The following is a 12,500-nucleotide window of genomic DNA, read 5'->3' as shown; positions in this document are numbered from 1 at the left end:
TGTTCTATAAAAATAAAAAAAGTGGTTCTATATAGAACCCCAAAATGGTTATGTAGAACCCCAAGGGTTCTTTTAAATGAACCATCTGAAATGGTTCTACATAGAACCATTTGAGGGTTCCAAATATGTACCAAGCTATAGAACCCTTAAAGGTTCTTCTAAGAGTGTACAGTACAGTCGATAATCTCCAGATGTATTTGCTGTGCCCCGGCTCATGGAGTTTAGACCAGACAGACAATAGATTGGCAGATCAGAACACTCAAATGGACCAGTAGCCAGATGAAGCCAGCTGAAGAATCTTTTGACAGCATTTGGACCTGTCAATCTTCATCATACAGACAGATAGGGTTGAGTTCACAGTGAGGTTCTGCAGGCTGGTTTTGAGGCAGAAGCTGAGAAGACAGTGCTTTAACACATGAACAGCTACAGTCATCGTATCCTCTGAGGAGATTGGTGTTGATGGCGATGATGCCCGTCGCCGTGGATACCTGCACAGGTGGCTGTTAGTGGGAGCCAAAAAAAAAGCGCTTTTGTTTGCAAAATGAAAACACAAGGGGGGACATGGATACATTGAAGCGATTCCACAATTTTTGCAAATGCAGCAAAAAACCTGGCACTAATAGTTCTGATATAATTAATGTTTGAGTGTAATTTAATGGCGTTCAGACTAATTACACTGATGTGGCTCATTATAACGGCTTGCTAATATATTCTGATGTAAATGGCTAATATAACTTTTATTGTACCTCCAACATTACAGTAATTAGTGCACACGCTTATAAGTGAGCACGTGCTAATTCATTTTTTTTTTTTTTTTTTTTTTTTAATCGGGCATTTACATTACTGTATGGAAGGATGATATCATCTGCACAGTTTTATGCCAATTGGATAACCCAATTGGTAACCCTAGTGGAGAGGGTGGGCCCGACCCTATAAATCACCATATTGGAGTGTTTTGTGCAGTGAATATTTTATGGTGTCCTCAGTTTGATTTACATGTCTGGCCCACTCAAAGCTTAAAAAGTCACATTGAAAGATGACGGAAATTATGTAGCAGATTAATCAGCAAATCTACCCAGAGACCTCAAAAATGTCTTGAAATGTGCAAGAGGAAATAGGCCTTTTTTTTTTTTTTTTAACAATTCAAGTTTTAACCATTATCAGCCAGTCCAAACATAGAATAATTGGTGATGTATGGCAACGGAAAATATGAGGGCTTTCCTCGTAATGTTTTCAGATGTTTTTTTTCCCCCCCATTTGTGTTTGTAGATGGTTTGTTCTAATGGTTGTGCTCTCTGTCTGTCTGTGTGGTCTAGCCATTCATGGGAGACAACTACTGTGACTCGGTAAACAACAGGGCCTTCTGTAACTACGATGGAGGAGACTGCTGCCAATCCACTGTCAAGACCAAGAAGGTGAGTGGCACGCCTGCACCTCAGAGTTAGCCTCACAAAGCGTCCTCCCTCCTCGCCCATCAAGCAAAGTGATGATCGGGTTGGGTTTGGTCCTGGTCACACTGGACCAGAGGTAAGTGTTTCATTTGCAAAAACCACCAAAAGCCCTGAGGTTGTATGTTGTGTGGTCCGCACCTCTGGAGCTACACAAGTCACATATATCCTATTCACCTTATGTTCAGACCTTACAGTGGGCCAAATTCTTCCGGGTCCTTTTAACACTTCCGGCGGTCACGGAGAGAGTTGTTTTTGGAGCGGACAGTGCAGGGGTAAAATAAAGAACGTAGCCTACTACTTTGAGCCGGTACACAGCAAGCAAGCGAGTATCCACTGTTAGCCAGGTCAGATAGCGTAATCGTCGACAATGACGAACACTTTATTGTAAAACATACCTGGACTCCAACAAAGAAAGCTTCAGATAGTTGTCTCTCCTCCGAGCGCTCGAGCCACTTATGTCAATAAGACCCGCAGACGTTAACCTAATTCCCTGGAATGCGAGACTTAACGAGCCAGTTACATGGCGTTGCATTCTTAGACATTGCCGTTTGCTTTTATTTGGTATGTTACATACAATTGGCTAAATTATTAGTTAATTCAGAGTTAGATGATATTGGAGCAGCGCAGCCATTTTTTATTTTATTTTATTATTATTTTCAGCCGGAAGTTTTGATACGGCCACACAACCAGGTCAAATGGGCGTGGCTACATAAGGTGAATACAGGATTAAATCCTGCTTCCACTCTCCTCTGCTACTTTCTCACTGTCTCAATAAACGGTAATAAACAAGTGCACATTCGCTATTATGCCAGGCAGCATGTGTGTTACTGATGACATCACTGATGACGTCATCCGTCGTCTGACTGCCTGGCAAAAAATATTACAACTCTCCGTTGCAATTTCTGAACGCTTTGTCCTTGTCCTACACACCTGTCCCGGGGGAAGACATGTGCGTAGTTGTCCTCCTAACTCCCATGGTGATGTCATCGGATACTTGTTGCTTGGATGTCTGATGATGTCACCTCGCGTGGTGATGACATCATCGGATACTTGCTCAGGGTTGGCAGTCAGAGCCAGATGTAGGCCGGCAGCCGGCTGGCTGCCTGTCAAATAGGCTAAAGGTGAGTGGACTTCCCACTTCCTGAGTGAAGCCAATGCAGAAGTAACTTATACCTGCATTATTTCGAATGGCCTGCAGGGGGGCGACTCCACTGGCTGCAAAAATAAGTCTGATTACATGGAAGTGGAAAATGGCCGTTCTTCTCACTCGATTTAAGGACCCAGTAAACACTTTCCTAATGAGTTTATGGTCTCGATCACCAGTGTAAAGTCTTCTTCAATACAGTAAGATGTTTATTTTGTAAATTATAGTGCCATTTCATGTGAAATAGAGAATAAAAGAAATACCGTTTTGGGGGCCTGATTGACAGGTCACCTGTCCAGTGATCGCGCAGCTCGCCGATCACGGACCAATAGCAGGCCGTGCTGTGGCTCTTCTCGTCCAAATTCACATCACTTCTGACTCTAAATAACCAAGATGGAGACGGTGAAAATGCCAACCACGAGGCCTCAAAACGGGACTCCAAAAACCAACGTCATGATACTGTAGCTACGTCCATATTTACAGTCTATGCTTCTAGCATTTACCAATCACTTGTATCCATCCAGTCAAGGTTACATGTTGCCAATGTTTGCAGTGTTAGTAGTTGTTACCAACCCTTGACATTGAAGGTAGATCATTTACCATTTAGTTAGTGCAACCTTAAGGACAAACCTTATTATAATAATAATAATAATCATTGGATTTATATAGCGCCTTTCCAAGGCTCAAAGCGCTGACACAGGATGATTATTCATTCACACCATTCGTACCGGTGGTTCAGAAGCATGGCAGCCACACATTGGCGCTCAACGGCCCCTCCGAACCACCATCATTCATGTCTACATTCATACCAATCATACCATTCATGTCTACATTCATACCAATCATACCAATCATACGAGGCAAGGAGGGTTAAGTGTCTTGCCCAGGGACACAACGATTAACAGCTGGGAGGGAGCGGGGATCGAACCGCCAACCCTTGCGTCATTGGCCGACCCGCTCTACCTCCTGAGCTAAAGCCGCCCCCAAATTGATTGATTCATTTCACCTCATACCACCATACCTTGGACCCTCTGCCCTCTTTTCCGCGGGTCTCCAGCCTCAAATGTTACCATCAGATTACCAATTTCTACAAGAAAGTCTTTTACATTTACATTTACATTACGTCATTTGGCAGACGCTTTTATCCAAAGCAACTTACAATAACACATTTTTGTCAGCAATAGAGCAATCAACTATGCAACACAGTCTATGACAACTACAACTTCTGTAAGGAATAGTGGTACAAGTTTAGTTTAGGTTAGTTTAGATTTTATTTTTTTTATTTTTTTTAGAGAGAGAAAGAAGTTAGTTCAAGAAGTTAGTTCAAGAAGGGCCCAGATGGAGCGTGAAAAGATGTGTCTTTAGTCTTTTCCGAAAGATCGGCAGTGATTCGGCCGTCGTGACCGAAGGTGGAAGCTCGTTCCACCATTGAGGTGCACAGGGACGAGAAGAGTCTGGAACGGGATGAGCGACTTTTGAGCCCCCGTAGTGGAGGAGGGGCGAGGCGTCCTGCGCTGGTGGAGGAGCGGAGGGAACGGTGAGAGCTTTGGAGCCTGACCATAGATTGTAGGTACAGAGGGGCTGTCTGGTGTACAGCCCTGTAGGCCAGAACCAGTGTCTTAAATTGAATGCGTGCCGAGATGGGAAGCCAGTGAAGGTCCCGGAAGAGGGGAGTGACATTCAGACTTCATCAACAGTCTTGTCTTTTTCCTGTGCTATTCTGTTTCCTAATGCACAGAGTCTGTAGTAGTCTCTGTGTACCTGTGTTAGCGCAGGCTCGTCCAAAGTTGCACCAGTGGTCTAAATTCCATATTCAATCATTATATTGTATTTATTATATATTTTTGTTTTTTTTGTTTGGTTTTTGGGCTAGGCACGTGCTTCCAGAGTGATGATAAGGCATTATATCTTTGGATACAATTTAAAAATGGAACATCACTTACTTGTTAATAAACATTCGATAGCCTATCCCCTGTCCGCAGTAAATCAGATGTTACATTTGGGCGTTTGGCCCGACATGTCAGAAAGTTTGGCCATCCTTGTAGCTAGTAAATCTCTTAATTGGCGAAGGTGCTTTGTCTGGCTCGCTCTATCTGGCTGCTGGCAGAGGGATCCGATTGGAAGTGTATTGTGGCTTCTGTGCTGCAGCATCTGCTCCTCCTCTGGCCTGGCCTCTCTCTGGGTCTCTGGCGAGGCCCGGGGACTTTGGTTGTACTCCTGGCATCTTCTCGTCTGTGTGTCTGGCTGGATTTATACTGCAGCCTATGTGTCTGGCTGGCTGTGTCGGCTGGGGTCTGACTGGAGAGCCTGTTCATTTCCTTTCTGGAAGACGGAGAGATGTCCCTTGGATGTCCTCTTCTCCCCCCAGAGTCCAATCAGAGATCCTGTGATTGCTTCCGATCTTCTCCGCGGTCTTCGCGGTTCTTCACCCCATGAGGACAGAAATAATCACCTTTCTTTCCCCGCTTACTGGATCCTTCCAAAGAGTCCTTCTCCGTTGCTTGATGATGATATTTCGCTTCTTCTGGTCCTTCCATCAGCTTTGTTCCTGGTACCCAAAAAAAAATCAATGGCTTTTTGCTTGGGTGCATAGATAGCCAAGGCGTGAAAAGATGTTTCATCTATATAATAAATAAGAAAGTTGACATTGTGTATCTTTACTGCACGCCCACACCCCCGGGTCGAATTGGGCTGACATGTTGCGTGGTGGTGGGTTGTCATCTGGGGAAAGGGGCAGGTTGGAAAGCCCTGGAACCACCTGGAAAGCCCTGGAACCACCTGGAAAGTCCTGGAGACCACCTGGAAAGCCCTGGAACCACCTGGAAAGTCCTGGAGACCACCTGGAAAGTCCTGGAGACCACCTGGAAAGTCCTGGAGACCACCTCACGCCCAGTCGCCCACAGCCCAGCTCTTAAAAGCATGGCGGTGGCCAGTGGGTTATGAAAGTCAAAGGCACAGTTGTATTGCTTTGTGCCTATTTAACCTGTGCCTATTTAACCCGGGCAACACTGGGTACAATGCTACAGTAGTTTAAGCTAAAATGCCAGAGACAAAGGTCTTAAGGCATAATTACATCATTTTGTATTGGTCACACCCACATTGTGTGTTGATGAGGAGTAAGAGCCCTAGAGGAGCGGAGCGGTGGCAGGGTTTTCTGTAGAAAGACTCACCGTGTGTGTGTGTGTGTGTGTGTGTGTGTGTGTGTGTGTGTGTGTGTGTGTGTGTGTGTGTGTGTGTTTGTCTGTCTGTGTCTGTGTGTCTGTCTGTGTGTCTGTCTGTCTGTGTGTCTGTCTGTCTGTCTGTCTGTCTGTCTGTGTGTGTGTGTGTGTGTGTGTGTGTGTGTGTGTGTGTGTGTGTGTGTGTGTGTGTGTGTTTGTCTGTCTGTGTCTGTGTGTCTGTGTCTGTGTGTCTGTCTGTCTGTGTGTGTGTGTGTGTGTGTGTGTGTGTGTGTGTGTGTGTGTGTGTGTGTGTGTGTGTGTGTGTGTGTGTGTGTGTCTGTGTGTGTTTGTGTGTGTCTGTGTCTGAGTGTCTGGGGAAAATAATGGAAGAGATGAAAGTGGAGTTCCCATAAATGGATAAACGGCATCTGAGGTATCGTGTCTGTCTGTCTGTCTGTCTGCCTGCCTGTCTGTCTGTCTGCCTGTCTGTCTGTCTGTCTGTCTGTCTGTCTGTCTGTCTGTCTGTCTGTCTGTCTGTCTGTCTGCCTGTCTGTCTGTTTGTCTGTCTGTCTGTCTGTCTGCCTGTCTGTCTGTCTGTCTGTCTGTCTGTCTGTCTGTCTGTCTGCCTGTCTGCCTGCCTGTCTGTCTGCCTGTCTGTCTGTCTGTCTGCCTGTCTGTCTGTCTGCCTGTCTGTCTGCCTGCCTGCCTGTCTGTCTGTCTGTCTGCATGTCTGTCTGTCTGTCTGCATGTCTGTCTGTCTGTCTGCCTGCCTGTCTGTCTGTCTGTCTGTCTGTCTGTCTGCCTGTCTGTCTGTCTGCCTGCCTGTCTGTCTGTCTGCCTGCCTGTCTGTCTGTCTGTCTGTCTGCCTGCCTGTCTGTCTGTCTGTCTTTGATTTATTTAAACTTTGCAAACACACATTCAAATGGTTTATACACCAGTATAAAGCAGACTTGACCCAACTTCCTGCTACAAACAGGTCCAGGAGTCCAGCGTTTGTTCCTCATCTTCTCAGCATCAGATAGACTCACTTATCCTAAGTCCATCATTGCAGCAGGAAACTCCGTGTGGAGCCCGGAGGGAACTGACCTCACTCCCATAGTGGTTGTGCTGCTGTTTTGATTGACACTATCTCCTCTCTCCATCTGCTGGACCTCCTCCAGGCCAGCAGGGGCAGAGCAGCAACTTGCATAACTCACACACACTGACAGACCCTGATGGAGGGGGGGGGGTGGACTCCACTGAGTGACTGAAGCAGCAAGAGGCTGGGCTAGGAGAGGAGAGGAGAGGAGAGGAGAGGAGAGGAGAGGAGAGGAGAGGAGAGGAGAGGAGAGGAGAGGAGAGGAGAGGAGAGGAGAGGAGAGGAGAGCTGAGCTGAGCTGAGCTGGCCACGGGTCTTGCTGGTGTCCTGGCACCAAGTTCTCATGTCTCACGCAACGTGATCTTACAAAAGTATACGTGAAAGGAACACCGAAACCGGTGATTTACGTGTTGTGGATAATGTATTATGAGGGGAAAAAAACGTTCCTCCAGCAGGACCTGAATTACGTTTCTCCCCCACGAATTTAAAAACCACCTTCTGCCACAAATTCAATTATGTCCCAAAGGTTGATTAAGTAATGGATTTAGGCCATTAGAACCACTTTGCTTAAATCCAGGCAAGTAAAACAAGTTTGTTTAACCTTCCACGCTCCACCAGCCAAATTGGCGTACAATCACAAAAAGGTGACTTAACTTCCACACGGATTCACGTAACCCCACGAAAATTGGCCGAACGTTCGGCGGCGGTGTGCTACTCTACCGAGTGCCCTCTACGTGCGCATGTTCTGATTCGGTGTCAATGAGAACACCCTAGCTAACCCCACATGGCAACAAAAAAAACGGTGTGTGTGTTGTGGTTTTTTCTGCACACACTTTGGCTGACCTTTGACCCTCAACACCTTTCAATAAATAATGAACATTTTCCCTCTGCATGATCAATAATCTACAACGTAAAATGCCTTTTGACGGTACAGACAGACGTATGGTATCTACCGCTACAATCTCCAAGCAAAGGGATGCCAAACGCTGACGTCACCGGCGTCTGCAAAAACAGGTGTTCGCAGATCCCCGACAAATTGTAACCATACAGTGTGGTACTGTAAACGGAGGAGCAATTGAAACGGGTTTGGGTCATTTAGAACGTGACTGACAGGCGAGAGGAGGAGAGAGGAAGACGGTCCATTCCTGGAGTGAAACATTGTCATTTCCCCCCCCTGAGCCGCAGTGATAAACGGATCACCCGGGCTCAAGAACCAAAGCCCCCCCAACCCAACCGTACTCGCGGGCGTTTTGGTGCCGGCACCGTTTGAGGTGAACAGTCTGGGCTGGTATTTTCCAATAGTGTCTCCACCCCTGGAGCCTGGTCGGATTTGGGGGAAAGATAGGAGAAAATTGCTCTGAAATAGCCAATCATAATTTGATTTATCAGCTGCCAGGAACAAGGGGGCGAGGAGGAAGGTTACCGGGGGGCGAGGAAATCAAAAGGAAATATTGAGGGGAAGGAATGGAGCCGATAGGTGAGATTGATGTGGGGGGGGGGGGTGGGGGGAGAGAGCGAAACCAGATGCTTGATATAATCCCGTTTGCGTGTGCCGTTACCAGAGCCCAGTGCCTAATTGATGCTGCTTGTGTGTCATTGAATTGCACAACAAGACTATTACCTTAATGCCTTGGCTAATCCCAGCACACCTTATTTTGCCATGGGACTAAGATTATACCTTTCAACGATGAGCGTTTGAAATGATCAGCAAGGCAAGCGATTTGATATTGTTGGCCTATTGCAATGCTCAGATGTGGTTGTTGTTGTTGTTGTTGTTCTCGATAAAATGAAGATAGAGTTAAAGGAACACTCCGCCCATTTTCAACCAGCTTTGTATCATTAGAACATCAGTAGTATATCAGAAAACTGTAAACTGTTTTGAAGTCTGTCATTGAATTTGACAGTTATTGAGTGTTAACTCAAATTAATAACTCATTAACTCAAATCAACTCTCAATAACTGTCAAACTAGATGAATGATGAATAGTTTGACAGTTATTGAGAGTTGATTTGAGTTAATGAGTTATTCATTTGAGTTAGTGTGGACCAGTGATGTCACTGGTCCACACTTTAACGCTCAATAACTGTCAAATTAAATGACAGACTTCAAAACCGTTTACAGTTTTCTGATATACTACTGATGTTCTAATGACACAAAGCTGGTTGAAAATTGGCGGAGTGTTCCTTTAAGATAAAAGTAAAAAAAAATAAAAGACGTACGGACAGTAGAAAGGCAATAAAAAAAGATGATAAAAAGACAAGATCACATCAAAGCAAGCCTGAGTAAGTCGAGTCAAGTCAAAGCCTCTGGTACGTGCATCTAGTTTGGCATTTGGTATTGAGTTGTTTATTCCTCTTGGGCAAAGCTTGTCCTCCTAGTCATCCCTATTTGATCATCTCCGTCAAAACAAAAACAGAGTAGGCTACTTGCACCTGATTGTGATTTCCCCCCGACGGGAACACATGGCGTGGCAGGCGACCAACAACGGGGGTTGTTGCATAAAGACCTCCGAAAACAAAACAAAACAAGTGACACAGTTTTTTGTCATAACAAAAGGGATCTGTGACTCATTTATGACAGTCCCCTCTCCTCCTTCTGCTGCCGCGCGCCCGTCCAGAGAGATCACACACTCGGCCGGGTGACAGAGACAAGGCAAATGTTTTCGCTCTTTTGCGGGAAATCGGTGCTTTTTTGTCGAGACCGCAAGCGAAAAAGATTTCTGTCCAATCTCGCTCCAGTGTTCTCGAAACACAGCGTTTTGTTTGCCTGTGGCAGATCCATCTGCGTTTCCTGTGGTCCAGATTTTATTTTCCTCACTGGGACACTCATCACAACATCGCCTCCTTTGACTTTTATGAGCTCCGCTCTGCGACAATACTGGATTCGCTTCAAGTGCTTTTAGCGACGAGTAGTGAGTTTATTTGTCGGCTTAGATTTAAATGTGTACTCGATTCACACTTATAGTTTGTTAAGTGGCTTCTTCAAAGACCTATAAGGAATCTATTTCTCTCTAGATTTGAATTGATTATCATTTAATTTAATCCGTGATCTAGAGCAGTGGTTCTCAACAGGGGGTCCGGGGGGACCACCGGGGGGTCCTTGAGGGGGTTCTGCGGGTCCCCAGGAAACTGATGAATTGTTCAACTTCATCATTCACCATTATTGCATTTGCAAAGACAATTGGAGAATGTAGACGAAAGTAGAGATAGTCATGAGATTCTGGACAAAGTCATATCTAACGATCAAAAATACTCTGGTCTGAAAGACAAACTCATCAAATGGGGGTCTGTAGCCCTAATTAGGGGTCCTTGATATGAAAAGGGTTGAGGATCACTGATCATCTAGAGGGAGAGGTGAGGATCTGCACATTCCCAATCCTCAGAAACTCTACAGAGATTTTAACTTCTAAAGTGGCAGCCTGCAAACATACGATGTGGAAGTCTATTACTGGATGAGAGTCAACTATAATGTGTTTGTTGTTATTGTTAGACTGGGCCTTTCCTGTCGGAGTTCAAGGGAAATAACCTCCATCCCATAACACCCTCCTATATACAGTCTCATTGCTTTGGGATATAACGCTTTACTGCCGGGGTTTATTTCAGCCACTGGTTGGTGTTGCAGCACGGAAACCACATAAACACTCTCTCTCTCTCTCTCTCTCTCTCTCTCTCTCTCTCTCTCTCTCTCTCTCTCTCTCACACACACACACACACACACACACACACACACACACACACACATACATGCGCGTATAAACAGACACAAACAGACACACATGCACGCCAGCCTGCAGTGATTCTGTGTGAGAGGTGGGGTGACTCAGAGGGGATGTGTTGCTCAGTGTTGTTGTTGCTCAGTGTTGTTGTGACACAGCAGCACGTGAAGAAGAAAACACAGCGCAATGCCACCGACACTTCCTGCTGGCCCCTCCCCTCCGTATATTCCGTCCTCTCCGTCCTCGGCACACGTGGCCCAAAGGTGCAAAAGAACCCGTCTTCGCTTCTGTCCTTTATGGCCCAGATACATAGACCATCTAAAAGATATGGACACAGTCTGCGTGACATCACCCATTGTTGTTGTTTTTTACTCCCGTTTTTGAAGCCTAGTGTGGCCGTCGCCATCTTGGGGTTCTTGCGCAGCTTCTTGGGGTTCTTGCGCAGCTGGCGCGAGACAACACGAGAGCAGGGGTTTCCCCCGAGCCGCAGCTCCGCCTGCTATTGGTCCGTGATCGGCAAGCTGCACGAGGACATCAGGACATTAGCATAGTGTCCTCCTACTATAGAATGAGGACAACTCTGTCCATCTGTCTGCATCGTTTTATCTCCCCAACGGGTTGGCCGATCAATCTGAAACTGCACTTGGGCATTAAGCACTGGCATAGGCATAGAAAGCCATAGTGAAGAGTAATAGTGAATAGGGAGGAGAGAAGGCCATAGTGAAGAGTAATAGTGAATAGGGAGGAGAGAAGGCCATAGTGAAGAGTAATAGTGAATAGGGAGGAGAGAAGTCCATAGTGAAGAGTAATAGTGAATAGGGAGGAGAGAAGGTCATAGTGAAGAGTAATAGTGAATAGGGAGGAGAGAAGGCCATAGTGAAGAGTAATAGTGAATAGAGAGGAGAGAAGGTCATAGTGAAGAGTAATAGTGAATAGGGAGGAGAGAAGGTCATAGTGAAGAGTAATAGTGAATAGAGAGGAGAGAAGGTCATAGTGAAGAGTAATAGTGAATAGGGAGGAGAGAAGGTCATAGTGAAGAGTAATAGTGAATAAGAAGGAGAGAAGGTCATAGTGAAGAGTAATAGTGAATAGAGAGGAGAGAAGGTCATAGTGAAGAGTAATAGTGAATAGAGAGGAGAGAAGGTCATAGTGAAGAGTAATAGTGAATAGAGAGGAGAGAAGGTCATAGTGAAGAGTAATAGTGAATAGAGAGGAGAGAAGGTCATAGTGAAGAGTAATAGTGAATAGAGAGGAGAGAAGGTCATAGTGAAGAGTAATAGTGAATAGAGAGGAGAGAAGGCCATAATGAAGAGTAATAGTGAATAGGGAGGAGAGAAGGTCATAGTGAAGAGTAATAGTGAATAGAGAGGAGAGAAGGCCATAGTGAAGAGTAATAGTGAATAGAGAGGAGAGAAGGCCATAGTGAAGAGTAATAGTGAATAGAGAGGAGAGAAGGCCATAATGAAGAGTAATAGTGAATAGAGAGGAGAGAAGTCTATAGTGAAGAGTAATAGTGAGTAGGGAGGAGAGAAGGCCATAGTGAAGAGTAATAGTGAATAAGAAGGAGAGAAGGTCATAGTGAAGAGTAATAGTGAATAGAGAGGAGAGAAGGTCATAGTGAAGAGTAATAGTGAATAGAGAGGAGAGAAGGCCATAGTGAAGAGTAATAGTGAATAGAGAGGAGAGAAGGTCATAGTGAAGAGTAATAGTGAATAGAGAGGAGAGAAGGCCATAGTGAAGAGTAATAGTGAATAGGGAGGAGAGAAGGTCATAGTGAAGAGTAATAGTGAATAGAGAGGAGAGAAGGCCATAGTGAAGAGTAATAGTGAATAGAGAGGAGAGAAGGCCATAGTGAAGAGTAATAGTGAATAGGGAGGAGAGAAGGTCATAGTGAAGAGTAATAGTGAATAGGGAGGAGAGAAGGTCATAGTGAAGAGTAATAGTGAATAGAGAG

General features: G+C 45.4%; 1 protein-coding gene across 1 annotated transcript in view; it reads left to right on the top strand.

Moving 5' to 3' along the window:
• The window catches only part of pappaa (pregnancy-associated plasma protein A, pappalysin 1a), a gene marked incomplete at both ends in the record, with an annotated part of 178,087 nt that overhangs the window by 154,702 nt on the left and 10,885 nt on the right, over positions 1-12,500 (top strand). Inside the window, 1 exon segment of the mRNA XM_083657810.1 lies at positions 1,317-1,415. Coding sequence (XP_083513936.1) covers positions 1,317-1,415 — 99 coding nt within the window.

Source organism: Poromitra crassiceps, assembly GCF_964638095.1.
Source record: "Poromitra crassiceps genome assembly, chromosome: 21".
NCBI lineage: Eukaryota > Metazoa > Chordata > Actinopteri > Beryciformes > Melamphaidae > Poromitra > Poromitra crassiceps.
The sequence above is the reverse complement of the archived record's forward strand: the minus strand, read 5'-3'. Positions and strand labels throughout refer to the sequence as shown.